Genomic DNA, 22,636 nt, shown 5'->3' on the forward strand with positions numbered 1-22,636 from the left:
CGTGAAGTTCAGGAAATCATAAAATATCTGCTTTGAACATCAAGACCCTAAATGCTAAGGAAAATTATTGGGCATATATGTTGTTTTTTTTAAAAAAAGGTCAACAGCACTTTAATTTATAATAATTTAACATAATTCAAGTCTTCCACGATCAATTTATTATATTAAGAATCTTTAATCGCTGATTGTGTGCCAGAACGCCCCTCCTTTATTTCCCTTGCGATATTCGGTTTGCCGAGTATAATTTTCCAAACCACGTGTATGTGACGATTGTATTTTTGTCGGATGAGGTTATCCATAACAGCTATTTTTTCAAATCCCTTTATTTTTTAAACAGTATTTTTGTAAATAACAATTTTCCGTTTCCAGAAATCGCTTAAAAATGGAATAATAACTCATTTTTTTTAGAATTGGATAATAATTTTCAAATTTCTTAAATCTCGACTTGCCGAGATTACACGCATACACTCGGCCATATTTGTTTAGATTTGTCTGCTGGAATCTCGTGCACTGCTGTATGCAGGAAAGATTTAGGGAAATATTACAAAGACAACCATGAAGACATTTACTTCTGTTCAAGCAGTTCATGTTGTTTATCTGTGTATCGCCTGGGTAAGTATTTATGCACGAAAATGGGTGCATTCTCTCTGAAATATCCGCAAATATGCTTATTTCTGAAACTGAAATAAGTTAATAATAACCGGATCCAGGTTTACTATTTAGGTTATGCGTCTGGGGCTACTACTAGAATCTACATCAATCTAAGAGTAAAGCAAAATCACAATTATTCACTCGACAAGCAGAGCAATTAGTACAGTTATTTAATAATAAACATTGCCCATTTACAATTTCCTTCAACAATTAAAAAACAATATTTCTCATGTCATGGTTATCACAAAACAGAAGTCCAAGTAACAGGCACAGGAAGGAAGAGGGCCAAGCCAATAATATCATAACATATGTAACAGGCATTGCCTGAGTAGAGTGAAACTGATGTCAATGTTGTCAAATTGTCAAATATAAAACCTTCATAATTAAGTTTCTCAAGTGATACAAATAATGTTAAATAATTTTGTTTTTCCGAATTGATCTTAATTTAGATCTAAAAAGTGTGAGAATTATTTTCATCGACTTCAGAAATATTCAACGTCATTATTCATTGATTAGACTCGCCAATGAAATATTTCTATGAGACGCGTAATCTCGCTTCGGCGAGATTGGTAGATTGAAATATGCATTGCCAGTTTTGCCAGGTGTATCCGGTTCGGGTCTGAACTGTTTTTTTTTAATCAACAGTCTGCGGATGACAGTTTTAGTTGTGCTCCTGTGTTATCAGGAAAGAGCTTTGCTCTATACTGATAAGTTTAGGACATTTAAGCCATCTGTGAATATTATATTATAGGAACCTGAAAATTTAAATGTAGGAGTACTACATCCTTGTCAGTGGCTTACTTCCTCATGAATATTATTATATGGTGTTGAGTTGTCACTGTGTATTTAACGTCCGTTTCCACCGAAATCATCCAGTTTCCGACCACAGCTAGAAGACAACTGTGTTCAAGCAAATTATTGAACCTTATGTTGGTTCCGATATGACCTAGTTTGTGTTGAGTGGACAATACAGCTGTATATAAATTCATTTTTGATTTTATATTGTACAGTGTATAATGTGCATTATTGTGGCAAGCAAAGCCACCATTTTGGTTCGTATGATTTTTGCTGTTCCACTAAATTTTGACATCAAAAATGTTCTTTTTTCAGTTGTGTAATATAATAAATCCTGTTTATGGAGAAACTATTGCTCTTAATGATGGAAATGTTAATAACATATTAGGTAAGTAAACATAGCTTGAATATCATAGTACCGAATGACGGCACCACAATTAACTAAAAACCCAAAAGACAAACAAGCAAATAAGGCATTAAAAGTAGATGTTAAAATTATTTGTGGACAGGCTTTAAAATTATCAAACTGAAGAATAAGATAAAATATTTTAAGAGGAAAACAGTTTTAGTTATTATGTAAGAAACAAATAAAATGAATTCATAGAAATGATGCCTGTATCGGAAGCAGGTCGTTTCATCCCACTACCAGTTCATCCCGGGCTGTTTCATCCCAAATTTACACGGGTCCTTTCATCCCACTTAGATCGGGTCCTTTCATCCCACAAATTTAAAAAACGTTATTACATGAATTTTTAATTTTTATTTATACATTAATACCAATAACAATATATCAATGCAATTTTATCATGAATAATGTCCTACTCCTTCTTTTGCATACGCCTTAGCTTATTTTCCGAATATTTTATTTATACAATGTCAATGCAATTTTAACATGAATAGTGTCCAACTTCTTCCTTTGCATATGTTTTAGTTTATTTTCCGAATCCACACCACTTCTCGACATCAATTTCACTAAAATTACATCGCTTACAATCGAGCGATGCTCATAGCAAAACACTCAACTTGTAATACACTGTATTTTCATTTTCATGCATAACAGGATTGCCAGTGATAGAATAGTCTATCAAAGAATAAAATTGCACGTAGTCACTATTTAGATGTTCAGACTACTTGGCACCTCAAATAACCCATCGTTAAAAGAAATCATGCAGTGTCCACCTTACAACAGGTTCCATTGGTTTACGATTTATTTTATAAATTAGCACACAGTTCAGACCACAATGTGTTGCAATTCGCATTTTGGTATTCTAAATGAATTCTTATTCGGAATTCTTATATTTGGAGTTGTTTAGTTTCATTTCGTGTACGGAAATTAAATCAACGATCAGTTTTAAAATTAATTATGGTTTCGAAATAATATCAATCTAATGTGTCTTATTTAAAAGGGGCTCCTGTGCGCAATTTAGTTGATTATTTGGTAATATGTAGAGTCCATGATGTATTTTGGCGAGTAATTAAGCTGTCAATATGTAATTCTAAAATACCTTTTTATAAAGAAGATAAATGATGTTAGACATCATAAACTAACAAACAATACCGTATACTTTATTACAAAACATCGGTGAACTAATCTTAAATCATAACGGCAATCAACAAAAATCGACGAGTAAAACTTATTTATTCCATACATTATTGTTTATTTAACAATAAGTAAGTGTTTAACAGTTTATTTAACGATAAGTACAACTCAGTTAATTGACTGCACAAGGGGGGTGAAACAGCCCGATAAAAAATTAGGTTGGGATGAAACAGCCCGGGGTGAAACGGTTGTGGGATGAACTGACCCGCGTCCGCCTGTATCAATCCTTATTTAATTCAGTTGAACTTGTTTCCATGTGCAGTGGGGCCCTTTACACAACACTTAAAATATTTTCTTTTTGGAGCGTCATTTAGCAAAATTTAGTGGCATTTAATATTGTGATCATCCTTTATGTGGTAGTTGGATCTAAAATTATTGACAAGGGTGCCACAATTATTTTTTTGATAGTCATACATGTACATTTATCATCCAGAATTCTATATTTTAAAGAATTGTATGTATTGTATTGCAGGAGGCCATGATATTGTATTTATAAATTTTTATGCAGATTGGTAAGTTTTTTTGGTGATTGTATTTATTGTGTACTGCATTGTTGAGGAAAATTCTACTGTCCAGGCAAAATTTCCCTTATAGGACACACCATGGCATATTCCCGTCTTCATTAACCCAGTTGGTGCAGAATAGTAGGATGTTAAACCCCATTTCATTTCATTATTAGCTGTACCAAAGTAAGAGTGTATTTGAAAAGCTCACAGGTCAGTAAAGGTGTAATTGACAAATGTTACATGCATTTAAACAGTGGCCCCTCACTCTCACTTGATCTACAGCACAGTATTCTGTCTCTACTAATGTTTGTTTTTCTCAATATTTTAATGTTATTTCCTTTATTTTTACCTACTTTATGCTTTCATCTTTGGGCACCAGTGATGAGTGTTTTATTAGAAATAATAATATGTAGTTACGTAATCTTCAGGTCGTGATTTACACAAGGTTATTATTGTTTCAATATTTTTTAGTGGAAAATCTTTTGAATCGTTCTTTAAATTTTACAAATTATTTAGTAGAAAAGATTGAATGTGAGCTGTTTTATACTTAGTTCATTCGTACCTCACATGAGCTGTTTCGTACCATGGTTAATTTCAAGAGAACTAGCTTTAATTGTAATGGCAATAGAGATGTTTTTTTATGGAATAGTCTACAGAGTAGGTAGTATTTGGGATTGGCAATTACTGCTTGGGTGTTTAGAAATTTGTTGAAAATTCGTGTATATTTAGTAACATTTCATTGTTTTTCTTTTATCAAACAAACGAGCTTGATGTTTTTAGTATTTTAGAATTGTGGAAGCCTAAATGTCTTTTACGTGAAAAGGACTAATTGCAATCAAAACATGGCTGCCATTATCGATGACTGAAAACTCATGTTTTTCTTCATCCACCAAAGAACCGTAAGGTTTCTTTGCACATACAGTAATATCAGGATTATCTGTAAATCAGCTTTAATTATCCCGCTTTTCGGAAAGACTTTTCTTTGTACGCACTAATTTATCCATTGGTACTGACTGCTATCTGGCAAGCTTGTTGAGGAATTTATGTCAACATGCAGCTTATGGATTATCATTAAAAATTTCTTTGGACTCCTAAAAACAGTGCATGTCGTGTAAATATTTACTTTTGTTTCTGTGTAAGTCATTTCAAAATAAATTCAACATCATATTCTTTTTTAAAAAATAAATTACTTTACGGGAAACGAACGATGATAAAGGAACGTAGTGCAAACTAATGTTTTAGCGTTTGGTGGAGCCTTTTAATAATCACAAGTTTCATTTTAACGTTTTCTTTTGTGTTTTGAATTGGCTTATTTCTAATAAATTTATCAGCTACCTTTTTACATATTACAGATATAAAAAAATAAAACTTTCTTTTCATAAACATTCAACATTGGAAAATTTGCTGTTCCTTAAGAGGTCTATACAGTGTGTGATTAAAAACAACAAAAGGCATTTGGATTTTTTCAAATCGTTTAATTATGTTTCACCATTATTTCAACTTATTTCAACAACATATAGGAAAAAGTATGAATCAATTTGAGGTACGAAGTGAGGTACAAATGAACTAAGTACGATATAGCTAGTTTACAAAACAGCCTGCACCCAAAAGTTTTAAATTTTTTGGTCGTCATTGTTTTGACTATGGCCCCTTTTTACTTTCTTCAGAGTATAAATTCAACATATCTTTGTAAATACTGAAAAAAATTTGGATTGATATACTCTTTTAGAGATTTAACTTTCACAATATGGTAGTTTACAAAGGATTCCACAATCCTTAAAAGGACGATCAAAAACTTTCCTCCACCTTTAATATCCTGTTCTTACAAAACTCTCTCTCTTAATATGTAGCTAAATTTCTTACATGTGTTTATAATATGAATTTATTGTTGGTGTTTAAAAAAACAAAATTGATTCCTCACTAAACTTCAGGGCCAGAGTATATTATGCTGGACAAAGTTTGAATTTGAACTAGACATTGTGATTGATACATTGTACATTATATTATGTCCGGCTTGCATTAAATTATTGACATAACATGTATGAAGAGATAAAAAGATATATTATTGAAGGGTAATGTTACATTTAGATATAGGGTAACAGCAGGATAAGTTAATATACGTACATTGTTCAAGAGTGACGTTCTCAATTACTGGAAAATAAACAGTTATTGAATAGGCAAACAAAATGCTATTGGCAAATTTTTAAAGTAATAATTGCCCAGGAATGAACAAATAAAATCTATTTTTCAAATTGTGAAATTGAGACATTGCAATAAAAACTATTAAATGAGATGGTCCATATTGTTTCTATATTCTAATAAAAAAAAAAATTTAATCTCAGCTACTTGGATCAACTTTTAAAGAATTTGAGGTATCCTTGTGTTCCTGTTCTGGCACTGCCCTTAATAAGAGTTCGTTCGTCATATCAATACTACTGGCACCACCCAGCACACATCAGTGGGAATTGTTAATTTTGTGTGTAGAAGTTGATGATTCTAATACTGATTGAGCCAGTGATGTCACAAACATTGATTGTGGATTTCAACAGATGTGTCTAGAAAGCCTCTAAATACATGTAGTTGATTGTGTTACTGTCAATGCTATCTATATGTATCTTTCGTTAAAATACAGAAATAGGAGGACCATCTCCTTCAGATTACATGCAGAATCGTTACGTTGGTTTTTTTTTTTTAACCCTATGTGAATATTACACGATGTAATATTCATATAGGGTAAAAAAAACATGCTCATGCATGCCCACAATGTTGTCATCGATACAAATATTTTTCATTCTATAGAAAAAAAAAGAGACTCTTACATATACATTACATCGATACAATTAACGTAAAACAAGACATTAAAGTGATTAGTATAACAAATCCCAAGTCACATCAATTACAATATTCTTTCCTTTTCTGTAAGGGACAAACTAAATTATTGAATAGTTTCAAAAAGTATAGGTTAATCAGCTGTATCATCTAAACATGATAACTGTACAACAGAACACATTAAAATAATCAGTGATTAATCAGATGATAATCACTAAATAATTGTGATGTAATGATCTGATAGTCATCACCTATTGTTAAAATTACAGAATATATATAAATGGCAGATCACCTTAATTTCAGTTTAATTTCCTGTTTGACACGAGGAAAGATCTTTTTGTGTCTTCAATCTGTCACTTGATCGATATTATATCTGTCATGAAATACACGATACATGATAAATATTTCAATAATGTTACACCTAATCAATATATTAATACAGCTGTTCTCTTGATTAAAAATGTTGTATTTATTTATAGCTCTATTGTCATATTGGTAGATGTTATCTGCTTTTCTGTTGAAAATAATTATATTTTAATGTCATGGCCCAATATTCCAGAAATATTATTATGAATACTTAAATAGTGTGTTTATGTTATCCACCATTGTGCTCTAAGCCTCTGAACTTGTAGGTGACAAGGAGTAGAGTTGCCTGTCCAATTTTTCCCCCACTGCTAAAGACCCTTGCGCGCAATAAAAATGAACCATATGTTAGTCCCTAAATGACCTAGTTTGTGTCGAGTGGATTTTAAACTCTCTATCTCTTTCTCAAAATTAAGACTACATGTAGACATAATGAAAAGTTTTCATGTTGCATATTAGTCAAATATTGATCAATAATAATTAGAAATTGATCAGTCTTAACAGAAGTTGTGATCTGTCTAGATTTCACATTACTTTCTATTAAATTATCAAAAGTTTCTGCCCTTTGCATCTTTAGTTCTGTTATAATAATTAATTGGCTGTTGTCAAGTGACTGACATGTATTGAGCTATGCTGATGTTCCTTCATGAAACATTTTAATGAAAATATGAAAAGTTGGGTTAAAGAAATAGGACTTTGTCCATTTAAATTCAAACGATTTTGGATTTGAATCTTGATTTTGAACAGTTAATACCATAAGTAGCATTCCTTGCCAGTTGAAACGTGAGAGTACATGTATATGAAATTCTGTCCTTGCAAAATTCTACCACTCTGATTTTATAGTTATGTAGATATTAGGATGTTAAAGGAATACATATTTTGTATCCTAGTTACTATACATGTGTTTTATTTTTATTACCAGGTGTCGCTTCAGTCAGATTTTAGGACCCATATTTGAAGAAGCATCGAATAAAATAAGACAAGAAGTACCGGTAAATCAAATTTTATACTTTTAGTTATACATTTATGTTTGTTTAACTATGTACATTATTATTTTAAATAAAATTTTCTATATAATAACATCCATATGATCACCAATTTAATAAAGATAAAAACAGGTTTTGGATAATGAATGTTTTATTGCGGACATTATTGTGATATTAATTAACATCAATGCCCCACATGTAGATATAAACCAGAACTGTCAAGCAGCTGTATGTCTCATAGACTATTTCTGATAAATATTACACTCTGCTGAATAAATTAGTAGTTGTAACAACATCATCCAATAACACAATTCAAAATTTAATAAAGTGACAAAGTTTTTGAAGGAAAATTGTTTTGATAATAGGATAAATATATCATTATATTTATCTAAATAGTAAGAAAAGGCAAACAAAGTCAAAGAGCTCTCTCCAAAAACTAAATGAACATCATTTCATTTTGTAAGAAAAGCAATCAATTTTCTTTGAAAATTTTACAGCCCAAGTGATAAAAACTATATTTTTGTCAATTTTTGAACCCCTTTTTTTTCTTTTACAAATAATTTTGATTTTCGACTCTTGGTAATGTAATTTTAAGGAATATAACAAAAAGGGTTTTGAAAAAAAAGTGGGATGGAATTCATGATCATCATAGTTTAAAAAGAGTTCTGCTTTACATGTTTTGTTAGAAATAATGATTGTATAATTATAGGAAGCAGGGCGTGTGGCATTTGGTAAAGTTGACTGTGATAGAGAAGGTAAGATATATTGAATTATAAATATAGTTATATAACATATTCTTTACATGTTACATGGTTATCGCTTTATAGCCTACATCATTTATAGAATTATTGATCTCTCCTTAACAGCGTTGGATCTAATACTAAATTCAGAAGAACCCGACAAAGACAGCTGTCTAGTCTTTCGGATGGGACGGAAAACCAAGGTATATACATTGTCGTGCACGTAAACAGTCCCTTGGCAGTTGGAATTTGATAAGAGTAGGTCATAGTGCAAAATTCCCCTCACACAGTATGGCATATGCCCATTTTCATTAACCCAGTTGGAGTAGGATGTTGAACCCCATTTTGATTTCTCCTTGAATGTATGTCACTATTCTTTCATACAATTTTGTTACCATGGTTCATGACATCAATTTTATACGCCCACATTTTCGTGGCAGGCCTTCTTGTCTAAAAATAATCATGGGGAGCTGAAAAAAAGCTCTCCTGGAATCGTCAAAAAATTGAAAATCGCTCTCCTGGAAATAAGGACAGGGAGATGACACGTATGATCATATGTAATGATCTTTAGAATAAACTGAAAAATAGATGAGCCTCAATATTTTCCTAATTTAATTCAAATACCAGGAAAAATAACAGCCAACAATCCATTCTAATTAATAGCCATACATACTATTTTTACTAAAACAATTTTAAAAAAATAATTTGTTTTATGTTTTATTTACAGTAAATATAGCTTCAACATACAGAATTAGTAAATATCCCACATTAAAATTATTCCGTAATGGACAGGTGGTTAAAAAAGAGTTCCGAGGTCAAAGATCTGCAGACTCGATAGCTAATTTTATACGAGAGCAGATGAAAGATTCAGTGATAGAACACACAAACGTTGAAGATTTTGACGAATTGGATGTAAGTTAGATTTAATTTGGTGAATAACCTAATATAATAAGAGCTTATTTGTCAGTGTTTGTCATAAAGGAGAGGGATAAATCAATTGGATTAATGTATATTCAGTTATAAGGCCTGTTGTATTATCAAAGTCGTGGGTTTGATCCAGCATTTGTGCATGATAACTAATAATGTTGTCGATCTGGCACTTGTGCATAAGTAGTAGTGTTGTGTGCTAACCTTGTTGTTTTCTCAGGGTACTATTACACACATATTTGTTACTGAAATGAAATGTACTATATGTTAGTTCTTCATTGCATGGCAAACCTTGTTGGGTTTTCTCCAGACATTTTGTCCCAATTCTAGAGAGCCTGATATACAAACTAGATATTGACTTCACAACTCTTGAGACGATGTTATTGTAGGCAGTACAGGTTTGATGAAAGTTAATCAGATGAAGTGTTATAGAATGACAAAATATTACGATAGAAGTTCATGTGATCATAAAAATACAAATAACATTTCTTCAGGAATAGTCAAAGAAAACATATAACAGGAACATTAAAATGTTTTTCCTAGACTAACAACCCAAGAAAAATTATTAAATCTAATATAATCAAATTTGATAAATTGGTTTAAAATGATATATTTTTCAGACCAAGAAAAGACATGTGATAGGATATTTTGATACAAAAGCCTCAGACACTTATAAAACATTTACTAAAGTTGCCAGTAGTCTTAGAGATGATTGTGTATTTCATGCTGCTTTTGGGTAAGTTATTAGGAACATTAAACATTAATTCAGGAACAATCAACTAATAATTGTGTAAGGACACACTACATATAATAAAGAACCATGATGTGACAGATTGTGCACCTAGTTTATTAAAAGATTGCTGTGATCTTGGGGAAAGAGGAGTAGGAGAGTTAGTATTTGGACTGTTGGTATACACTATCTGTAGAAGTTTTATAATTCATAAAAGTTTCTTGAAATGAAAGCTGTAAGTGCTGGACAAGGAAAAGGCAGAGTCATAAAGATTATATGGAAATGGCAATAATGCTTACAGGCAACACCTATTTGTTAACTCATTTTAGATTATTGGACTGTATCATATATATATTTTCAGACCAGCATCAGTTGCGGAAAGGTCAGGGGGTGATAATATAGTCTTTAGACCTGCAAATGTAAGTATTTCTTATAAATACCTGATAAGGATCTGTGTGTGTTCATTAGGACAAGGCAAATAAAATGGGATTTAATATCTTGTAATTAGGAGTTTACATACGATCAGATGTCGCAGTTGATCAATTTTGAGTTGCGTAAAAATATGCAGACATTAAAAAATAGCGTTTTTGCTCCCTACATCTGCGTGATTTAGAGCCTCTCAAAATACTCAATAGAAGCAAGTAAAATTGTTACGTCAACAACCCTATTTTAAGCGCCCTTCTTTCATTGATACTGTATTTAATCTAATGACGACTGGAGGTTGATGGCACAGTCATTTTAATCTTTCACTTCGACAGGAAGTAAAGAGCTAACTATCGCCATGAAAGCCAATATTTGATTGGCTGAATGTAAACAGTTTATCATGTTCTAGCCAATCCAAAGTCTTGTATGAAATGTGCTTTATTGCTTCCAGTGCGGCAAAATAGGGGTGTCTCAGAATAGCTACGTATAGAAGGCTTTCTGCCATGAACTTAAAATAGAACGAAATAAGAGGAAATATAAAAACCTACAGAGACTACTGACAGTAGGGGTGTGTAAATGCCGCGTGATGCACGGAAATTGATGTTGTAGTGTACAAACTACGAAATAGAATAATCTAATTATTCTCACTTCGGGGAAATTTTCTGCGTGTAAATAACGCAGCGTTCGTCAACATTTGCATTTATTTTGAAAAAAAATGTGTGAAAAATGCAGATTTTTGCGTGACTGCGACCTCTGCATACGATATTGCTAAGCAGTTGGAATTGGAATTCTCTTTAAAGTGATCTGTTCCTTGCCAGACCCTCTGTCCTATACCACTGACAGGTGGGGGGGGGGGCATGCCAGAAAATATGTTGAACTTTCTCAGCCAACACCGGGATCAAACCCAGGATCTCCAAGTTTGCGAACCAACATGTTACTCACTGAACCAAGACGACACCCAGGTTTGAGAAATACAATGTCTAATATTGTCCGATATTGTGTTTTATAAACTTGTTATTTATTATTTCAGTCTAGAAGACAAGATATAGTATACATGGGGTCATTAGTAAATTTTGATACTGTTAAACAATGGACTAGTGAAAAATGTGTACCCTTTGTTCGAGAAATTGTATTTGAAAATGCTGAGGTTAGTAATTGATGATTTTATCAATGGTGTAAAAAAACTACTGAATATTCCAGACTATTAAAGTAATCATTCATATTTCAAGCCTGGTTCCCACTTACTCTGTCGAGTGGTGTGGTTTCAATCCCAAGCTTGTACGTGGCAAAGGGGGGCAGGAGGAGGGGTGGGTCTGTCGTTAAGTCAAGTGGCGTGGTTTCAATTCCCCACTTGTATGCGACAAGGAGTAGTGTCGCTTGTCCAACACCATTGGTTTTCTCCGGTTTCCTCCCACAGCTCAGCTTATGATCCATACGTGCAAGTGAATTATTGAAATAAAATTAAAACATATGCAAGTCCCACAATGATATAGTTTTAGTGAGTGGACATTAAAACTCTCTCTCTCTCTCTCTGTACGGGACAAGTAATAAGGTTGCCTTCGTAATCTAATTGGTCTTCAGGTTTCCTCCCAATGCTCAAGACACAATAACATTATTGAAATAAAATTATACCATATGTTACTCCTGAAATGACCTAGTTTGTCGAATAGAGGATAAACCATACTTTTCTGCCATGCCCATTTTACCTCTTGTAAAAAATTTTTTTGTTTGATTTCAGGAATTAACGGAAGAAGGTCTGCCATTTTTAATTTTATTTCATAAAACTGATGATACTGCAATTGTGGAGAAATATCATACAGAAGTAGCTAGACAGTTATCATCTGAAAAAAGTAAGTTTATTAATTAAACAGTTTTAATTATTGTTATTAACCCAAGGTGAAACTCAGTTTTGAAACCTCAGCCTTTTCTGTTTCTACAGTCTATAAAGGGGGCCTTGAATATTAGCTAACTAGGTATATTAAAGTTAACACCGATCTGATAATTGACCTCCGGTCATCAATGAAAGCTACACTTAATACTGGATATTGAGACTATAGTCACATTCAAATATTTATCACAATATAGATATGGCATGATTTGAATCATGATACATATTCTTATCACGTATTTCATTTTAGTGTCATACCCCAGTATTCTCTTGTATGTCTCCAGCCACTTGTAATTTACTAGTGATTGAATACAAAGAATTAAATATGTTATATTTGTATATTTATATCTTTTCTCTGCACCTGCATCATTAATGATCCATTAGTCACTCAGATCTAATAGATCTGTCCAACCTATCTAACTCAATCAATGGACACAGATCTAATTGATCTATCAATCTAATTAAAACACAGGTCCTATTTAGTTTCATTTTTTTATAGTTCAAAATTTTGTTTCACTTGTCTTTACTACACTAGTATCTGGAAGAGTTGTTATATAACAGGCGTTCTACTTGATGTGAGGAATTAGCCAATGAAGCAGTCTGTTACAATGAATTCTTGGCGTACTGTGCACGACACTGAGGGCAAACCACTAGAAACTTCAACGCTGGTTGGTTAATCAATATCTGACATTATAGGGTCAAAAGCCGCTTGTTTGACCTCTGCCGCTACCTATCACTACAACCGGTCAGATCTTCATGTAGTGTAGGCCATTGAAAGTATAAAAAAACGAAACGAAATATAGATCTGTATTTTAATCAGATTGTGGATCTGTCAAACATTCGCCATCCCTTTCCATCTCCACTTTTGCACCTAGTTTAATATCGGTCTTTGTTTTTCAGCCAGTGTAAATTTTTTAACTGCTGATGGAAGCAAGTTTACGCATCCTCTGCATCATTTGGGTAAAACATTAGATGATTTACCTGTGTTAGCTATCGATAGTTTTAGACATATGTATGTTTTTCCTGGGGACATCCGGGAAGAAATGTCGTAAGTATTATTCAATTATTTTTGTTAAACGTAACATTATGCAAGAGCTAAATCTGCCTATTGCAAGTCTTTCTTTAGGCCAGAAATGTTATCTAAATTATTAATTAGACATTAAATAACTTATCCAATTAATTAATTAATTTAAAAGGTCAGACAAGTTGTGGGAATGTAGTAATACAGACTTCACTTAAACTGAAAATAAACTGACATCAAAGGAGATATATCCCAATGATAGTATTTATTTTAGTATATTAATTTATTGATTTTTCTGCTTAATTAGAAAACCTGGTGTTTTGAAAGCCTTTATAGATGATCTTCATTCTGGTAAACTTCATCGTGAATTTCATCACGGTCCTGATCCTACTTCAACAATCCCACCACCTCCTGCTCTCGTAAGTAAAAAAGAAATATGAATTTGCTAATATTTTCAAAATATACTGTTAAGAATCCCAATGCCACTAAGCATTTGGTGATCATGTTTATAGTTTTTAACGTTTTAAAACTTAAAAAAGGCCTGCCCTTGTAACCTCATCACTGTTTCCTGAAACAACTTCACATCATTCATGTTTATTTCTATAAGCATCTCTGTCCCAACATCAACACTATTATCAAACTTAACTCGCATTTAAAACAATGTACAGAGTAGTTACCCCCAACTTCAGATTGAAACAATGTACAGAGTAGTTAACCTGAACATCAAAGCTATTATTAAACTTAACCCCCCTTTAAAACAACCCCCAACATCAGAGCTTTTATCCTTAACACCCCTTTTAAAACCCCCTCCCCCAGTATCAGAGCTATTGTCAAACTTATCGCCCCTTTTAAAATAGTACAGTAATCAACAGTACTTATGTACAATGTTGTTTTTATCTGAAAACTGATATTTTAAATCTTAGCGGAGGTTTTAATGTGTGCACATAAGATCATATGGTCTGTCGTCGAATCAGGTGTTGTGGTTTTGATCACAAGCTTGTATATGTCAAGGTGAGTGGTTTACCACTCGCACTTCAGATCCTAAGGTCTTTCATTGAGTTGTTGCTTTAATTTCGACCTCTGATTTCCATCCCACTACTAAAGACCCTTATGGAATTAAAGATTAAACTGTTAGCCCCAAAATGACCTGACTGGGTTGTATTAAGTTTAATATACTTTTATATCACCCCCTCTTCAAGCCTTCATGACACATTAATTTCCTGGAGCAACAATTTCATGAGGCATTAATTCTATTTTTCTACAGGGTCAACAAGGAGATCAAGAAGTACAGAACCAGCCTAATCACATTCCAAAAGATGCCAGCGATTCACAGCCTGCACGTGAACAGCCAACGTCTCCACCAGAATCGGCATTTAGAAAACTTGGTCCCTCTAGAAATAGATATACTATATTACGTGATGAACTTTAGATAGCTAGTGTAGATAACATTAATTTAAACAAAGATATTCATTTATAGTACAACACCCAATATAACTGGAGTAACATCGTCAAAACTCCTCTGTATGATAAGAGATCTCTACAAATGACTACTGTATAGTCGGCGAGCCCTTCATAAAATTCATAGGAGGGTCTGTAAGATAAAATTTAGTTAATAAGCTGGAATTAAACATTCAATAGAAGACAGTTACTGTTTATTACTGTAAAAGCTTTGACTTGAAATAAACAGTAACGGTCTCCCATAGAATTGATTCCTGTGTATTAAAATCTTCCAGATTGGAGAAATTTCTCCCAAATATATTTTTTAAGTTTTTATGCAAGTTGGTGAATTTGTACCACATGGTCTGGTATTTATTATTAATAGAGTTACTATGGTTATATACTGAATATTGATAGATTGAAATACTTGTCAAAGCTAAAAACCATAGACTCCTCACTAATACATGGTGTAATGTAATATTTTAAGGCCCTGTCTAACTATGAGTTATTTAGCTGAGGTCCATGTTATATTGAAGTCCTATTGTTGATAACTATATTTATGTATAATTTAAAAGTTAGGTATATTTGTAAGTAATACCGAGACAGATCAATTTAATAATAGCCAAGTGATAATTGTTAATATCATTTTGTTTAAGTTTATGAATTTCGTTTATGTTAAGCTTTTTGTTTTTAACTGAGAAGTAGAAAGTGAAGCAAATTAAACTTGTCATGTTATATTTAAACAATCTAATTTAGACCCATTGTCAATTTTGTGTCATTTTATTTTTTTGTTGTACTACATATATATCTGACAAAAATTTTCTTTCAAGATAATGTTCACATCACATATCTTATTGACCATTCAAATCATTGTGGTTAATTATGGATATTTTAAACTCCCGCATATTAAGAGTGAAAGCGAACATTAAGTAAATCTATTCACACATGGGTGGAGTGTTGATTTATAGTTCGTTGATATATATATATATATATAGAATTGTCACTGAATGAAAGTTGGTTAGATTACAATGTGGTGTATAAATCAGAAGAAAAAAAACAACAAAATTGTTATCTGATTTTAATTGTATCTATAAAGGTAAGAATGTGTTGAGTTTTTGTAAAACAATCCTTATTATAAAATTCAAACAGATCACATCCACTGCTGTCTGAATTCTTGAAATCTTTAACACTTTTATTAATATATAAACTAAATTATTGATAATACAATTAAATATCAAATCTTGCCCATTCAAAATCAAAATATTTTACAAAAAATGACATTTTTATCGTTTTGTCAAATTAAGGATTTTTTTTTTTTTTTTTTTTTTAAATTGAGATGAGATAGTTGAAAAATAGAATCAACATCTGATCTCAAAAGGATGATTTACACCATTCTCCAAAGTCAATATTAAATCAACTAGTCTTAATAAACTTGAATCTATGTAACAATCCTGTGACTAAATGATCAAGACTGCATTTGTTGCAGTCAGACACTGATCAGCTTGTTAATCAACGATCGGGAATACTTCTGTTACGGAAATTTGTTGCCAAACAATGTAGTCTTGAATGGTTTTGACAAAAGTTTACAAAGGAAATCAACACGAGGGGAAGGCAACACTTCTGAAACAATTCCTGATTTGATTGTTAGAATATCTTTTTATTAGGTTAATGTTTAAAAGTTTTAAGCTTAAAGATGTTTATGGGAATTTTTGATTTAGAGGAAAAGAAAACAAGAACATGATGTGCAGATATATAGAATGTTTTGTATATTATAAATATAGCATAAATGTATCTAGTTGTTGTTGTTGTTGTTAGGGTTTGTAGTATGAAAGTTTATTTTTATCTTCAGAATTTATATTAGATTGTGTGTAATAGTAGAAGTTACAGCACTGTATTTCAGACTGGCATCAGGGTATTTGTTGGGATCATTTCATTACTATTTTTCATCAATTTTAAAACCCAAAGATGAAAATATAGGACTGGTTAACAGAAGAATTATTTGATGCCGGATCGTCACATCAGAAAATACTTTACATCATGTCTCTATTGAATCTAACAGTTGTTGTTTTTCAAACACAGATTTAATTCTTTGGTTGAAAATGAGCAATAAAAAAATTTTCCAAAAAGACAAAATTAAAATTGTTTTATTCTCAAGAATGTGTGCTGAAAAAGAAAATGTTTGTTTTTGGAAGGTAGTTCTTGTGGGTTATTTATTTTGTGTTCATATGTACATGTTTTGATCTGTTTCAATTATTGCTCTACACACCACTATACTGTCTCTATTAGATCATATTTCTTAGTTTCTAGATGGTTTCTCCATAAACATGCATTATGTAAGAGCTAAATCTGCCAATTGCAGGTCTGTTTTTTTTGGCCTCAAATGTTAAATAATTTATTAGACATTTATTCACATGAGAAGCCCATATTCAACGCTCTAGACTATCAGAGGGTTGTGATTTTTAATGGATTGAAACTGCATCGCATTTAATAACTGATTCTAAAAATGGAGAATTAAGATTTTGGTTTATTATTGTAATAATAGTACTTGACTGTATTGTGATAACTGTGCTCAGAAATACTGAAATTTTCAATATATTCATTTTTATACATCCACATACATATTCCTTATACCCTAAGGATGATCCCAACTGTTTTTAATGAATGCCCAACCCCCAGTGGCAGAACCACTATCATTTTTTCTGTGTGTTGCCTACAGCCTGCCATTCTTAATGGATTGTCTTTGAACCTGGCATATATGTATTCCTTATAGCCTAAGGACAGCAACTATTGATTTTGGTGCATGTACCGATCCCCAGGGGCAGCACCACTATCATTTTTTCTGTGTGTTGCCTACAGCCTGCCATTCTTAATGGATTGTCTAGGAACCTGGCATATGTATTCCTTATAGCCTCAGGACGGCAAGTATTGATTTTGGTGTATGTCCTGACCCCTTGGCATATTTATTCCTTATACTGTAAGAACAGCATCTATTTATTTTCGCGCATGCCTCAGTCTGTAAATTTGGCAAAACAAATGCTTAGCCTTCTTTGCCTCTTGTCATATTACAGTTATTGCAACCGTTTCATATTTCATTCTCTTCATTTTAAAAACTACCATATCAATCAAAGCAGGAATGTGGATGTATGTTGTGGCAGTAGCAATATTTCGTCATATATTTCATTATTTATTTTTGAACTATTATAGCAAGAATGACCAGCTCTTATTTAAATCTTACATAATGCATTTTTAATATTGATAAAGCTAGATTAATATTTCTAATATTTCTGGTAATCTCAGCACTTAATAGATAGTGAGCTATAATTAGTATTTATATAGCTCAAAGTGATATGGGACCAGTTTTATATTAAGAATTTTGATGCTGTTGTCCCCAGAGTGTATAGTAGAGTCCCCAGAGTTTGTAACCAATCACATCACCTGTTGCTATTGTTGTAAATTATACCTGTACATACACGACCCTCTATAGGTGATTATCAAAGCTAAAGGTTCATATATTATGGTTTACAGCACATTTTATTGTATAATTAGTTCTGTTGAAACCACATCTATTACTGGGATATAAACATTGTATTATTTACATATATTAACTCATAATGATGTTCATTACAAATTTTATTGTCAATTTTTGTGTGAAAGATCTTCAAACGATTTATAATCATTCAATAGAAAAAAAGTATTATTACAAGTTGGTGTGATTTTTACTCTGGAAACCTAACTCTATATTTCACTGTATGTGAGTGTGTGTCAAGTACTAGTAAGTCTAACTGAACATATAGATAGTTATTCACAACAAAACACAAGGTATATATGGTCATAACTACCATCTTCAATCAGATTTAATTGTGTAATGAATATTCATGAGGTGATGTAGATGAATATAACCAATCAACAGTGCCATTATAGATGTCATGTTTATTCATAGTAATGTGTGTTTCCGTATGCGGTAGTGTTTGTTGAAATAAAATGCATGTAGTCTTTAAACATTTCACTGAAAACTTTTCTTGTACATTAACTATCAAATATGAACCGTGAAATAACCATGTAGCTAAATTGCTCATCTAGCTTTTGTATATTGTTTTGTAAAATTTAGCTATAAAGTAAAATCTGTGTCACTTACTTTTGGTGAAATCTGAGATAAGACTTTGAGTCAAGTTTGGCTTGTAATTCTGCATTTGTTCGAAGGTAATTGACTTTTACATTTAAATGCACTTTAAATAAGGCTAACCAACCCATATTATTGTAACACATGACCCATAATCACCTCTCTAGATGGCACATTGGAATAGCTCTATGTTGGGTCATGGATTATAATCTTGTGGGGACGATAGTTATTCAAATAGAGTTAGTGTATTGGAGGGGATGGTATCGACTTTACCGGTAATTTATTTTTTAATATTTGAAGATTGGTATAAGTTTGTATGGTTTTCATTCTTATAATATTTGTAAATTGGTGAAAGGGGTGTACATGTTGTGTACAGGAATTAAAAAGGAATCTATCCTCTATGCAGGTTCATGAATACATCATTCTCTGTATCCCCAGTGGTATCGGTCCATCCACTAGGTGTTCACAAATTCAAATTATCTCCCCTTGGTCGTAGCTTGATTCTATGAACCAATCAAAAAACAATTTACTGGTACATACCAATCTTTATGTTTACCATGATAATTTTTGTTGCAATAATTTGACTTGGTGTCTCCCTTGTGGATGGACCCAAAGGCTAGTGGAGTAGAACAAAACGATACCACTGGGGGATACCGAGAATGTGAATACATATACTCAATTTACCTCCCATCTTGATCAATTGTTAGAGGTCATATTGAGAAATGAGAAACAGGGATTTAGTTATCACTCATCACAATTAGTTTATTCAGGACTAAAAGAATGATGATGTTTATCCTTTGTTTAATTATTTATTGTGTATGGGGTGTGGGGGATGGTGAGTAGACTAGCTGCAGAAACCTATTGAAGTTAGGCAGGCAGCCTTACATGTCATCTTGGAATATAATACACAGATGGCTCTAAATCCAGAGTTTGAAGGGTTAAAATTTTAGAAAAGCTGTTATTTGAGCTACATATGTAAATCGAGGATGAAACTGCATGGATGAAATTTTCCATTTAATTTAATTTTAATATTAATTTTTGCTTTATGTTGACATGGCAACATGTATCAATATTCTTTGTATTATATTGTTTTGTATATATTGGTTATTTGTTATATATTACATGTATAATACTATCACTTTTTACATATAATGTATATAATAATATAACTATAGCCTTGGTCAATTTGTTTTCTCTGTAATCTCACAAACTGTTTCTGCTGCATGGATTACGAAAAACAATTTTGCTCGTACTATTCAACCACGAATTGAATAATCTTCATTTGTACAATTCTGTATTTTTATCTTTCCATCAAACAATTTATAAGTTGTCTAAAAATAGATCACTTCTATAATAAAGAAAAAAGTCACATCTTGAAAAATTGTGTTGTGTAATCCATTTGGCAGCAACAGCAGATTCTTTAACAAAGATATAAAATATAGTTCCATTCAATTTATGAATACAATATAAACTATGAAGAATCCAGGCTTTATTTATACATTAGACATCATCCCAGTTTTGGAAAGTTTGTACTTTACATACTGGCATTCTGATGCAGTTGCTCATTCTTCTTTTGAAAACTTTTTTTATTTAATTCACAAAACCAATTAAATTTATAGACAGTAATAATGTATTTATTGATTAAATCGTCTGTCTTGAAGATATATTAGTTCAAAATATATGATCTCTTCACATTTGATGGGCATAAGGGATTTTTGGTTAAATACAAAGAAATCTTTGTTCTAGTCCAGAAGATTAAGGTCAAATGAACAGATTAATTTTATGAGACTCGGGATTAAATGAAGAATGGGATTAGATGTTTTGATCATAAACAAGATAATGCACTTATGACCAATTTACGAAAGACAAGATATTGCAATAATTATACTCTCTTGTATAGCACTATGGCCCTTAAGACAATTTTGGCTCTTTATAAAATTGTCTTTTCAATTTTGTCTATAAAGTTATATCACACGTACTAAATGAATGTGGATATAGTTATTCGTAAAAAACAGTGATGTTTTGGTCAAATTATAATCATTGTCAAAATAGTCATCAAATTCTAGCTGTTAATCGACCTAGGGTTGATAGACCAAAAATAGGTAATGTTGCCTGTCTTTTTTGTGGGAAATATAGAGTTTTATTCCTTATATGGTGTGGAAATTCACGTCAAGGTTATTGAAGACCTGCAAAAAGTAGGGGGTATAAATTAGGGTGTAGAGGAGAGCTAGATTAGAGCTCACCCAGAAATTCTTACCAGTCATTACCATTGAGAACGAGGAACCTGCAAAGTTATTTCCAGTTTACTAATAAAGCTGTGAAATCATTGTTGCTGTAAGTATTATTTACGATCACAAGGAACACAACAAATAAAGAAGTCGGTAGTACTACACTTGCCCCCTCCTCCAAACACATAATGAAGATCCACATTGGGAGAAAACAGTAGTATTCATGTTTTATGGATTTTAACGCTTCACCGGGCAAATAAGGACGGGCTTACATCATACAGTTCGCTATGAGGGACATTTTTGCCTGAAGAGCAGCGCTATGATCTACTCTTATATCAAATTCAAACTGCCAAGGGTCTCAGGGGGTTTTTTCTTTCGTTTTTTATTTGGCACTTACCAGGCCATCTGTCCTTCACAACTGACAAGGGGGAACCGTGTCGGATTCTAGATGAAATTTCTCTACCAACACCAGGATTGAACTCAGGATATCTAGGTTAGCAAGCCATCTTATTCACCGCCCCAACGTGGCCCCTTGCCATTTCGACAAATGCAAAGTAGGTGGACATTGCTCAAAAAGCAAGCCAGTAACAATTGAACTAAATGATGCAGCAATGAATACTGTTTTGTCATTTAACAGACGACTATAGCTTTATATACCTTATTTACCACCTGTAACGGTCTTTGCACGGTTAGAACGTCAAAAGTTAACATTTGAGATTTTGTAGTACTTTTGAAAATTTGAAACCGTCTTCTGGGAAGGTTATGCGTTCGATCCGGGTGTTTGCATAAGTAAAGTTTTGTTTGTAATAAGCCGTCTACCTGTTATAAAACAGCTGGAGTAATAGATTGTTTTATAACCTGGTCATGTTCTGATATGGAATGCTACATCATGTTATTTAACTTGGCATCATAGAGTTCTTTTGTGAAACAGTCAAAATGCTAGATTATTAGGCCTATGTTCCATTTAAAAGTTTTATGAAATAGACGAAATACTATATTATGTTAAATAACCTTATAAAATTCTTTTGTCTCATATCTCTTCTCTGTCTGATGACTGGAATAAAAGATCTTGACCATCTTATATAGTTAAACTTTAGTTTTGTCAAATACTTACGACTGCTCTTAGTATGCCTTCGTCCAACATGGTGTATATCAATAGTAATGGTGTCGCCCCATTGCCCAACATGGTGTATATCAGTAGTAATGGTGTCTGCTCGTCGCCCAAAATGGTGTATATCAGTCGTAATGGTGTCCCCCCATCGCCCAACGTGGTGTATGTCATTAGTAATGGTGTCGGCCCATCTCCCAACATGGTGTATGTCAGTCGTAATGGTGTCCCCCCATTGCCCAACATGGTGTATGTCAGTAGTAATAGTGTCGGCCCATCTCCCA

The 22,636-nt window shown here is 32.4% G+C and overlaps 1 protein-coding gene across 1 annotated transcript; it reads left to right on the top strand.

Moving 5' to 3' along the window:
• Positions 1 to 481: 481 nt before the first annotated feature.
• LOC126831539 (endoplasmic reticulum resident protein 44) lies at positions 482 to 20,676 on the top strand. Its single transcript, XM_050562079.2, has 13 exons — positions 482 to 612; positions 1,762 to 1,834; positions 3,519 to 3,558; positions 7,667 to 7,736; positions 8,440 to 8,485; positions 9,198 to 9,382; positions 10,018 to 10,133; positions 10,489 to 10,546; positions 11,581 to 11,697; positions 12,289 to 12,400; positions 13,339 to 13,486; positions 13,767 to 13,878; positions 14,724 to 20,676. Exons 1-13 carry the CDS (start codon positions 556 to 558, stop codon positions 14,886 to 14,888), a joined length of 1,299 nt encoding a protein of 432 aa, XP_050418036.1. The 5' UTR covers positions 482 to 555; the 3' UTR covers positions 14,889 to 20,676.
• The last annotated feature ends 1,960 nt before the right edge of the window (positions 20,677 to 22,636 follow it).

The sequence above is a fragment of the Patella vulgata genome, chromosome 9 (assembly GCF_932274485.2).
Source record: "Patella vulgata chromosome 9, xgPatVulg1.2, whole genome shotgun sequence".
Taxonomy (NCBI): domain Eukaryota; kingdom Metazoa; phylum Mollusca; class Gastropoda; family Patellidae; genus Patella; species Patella vulgata.

Excerpts from the sequence above, each read along its gene's own strand:
- LOC126831539 (XM_050562079.2), top strand. The coding sequence starts at position 556 with ATGAAGACATTTACTTCTGTTCAAGCAGTTCATGTTGTTTATCTGTGT. Across the intron at positions 9,383-10,017 it reads AAGATTTTGACGAATTGGAT|ACCAAGAAAAGACATGTGAT; the intron begins GTAAGTTAGATT and ends TATATTTTTCAG. Across the intron at positions 12,401-13,338 it reads ACAGTTATCATCTGAAAAAA|CCAGTGTAAATTTTTTAACT; the intron begins GTAAGTTTATTA and ends TTTGTTTTTCAG.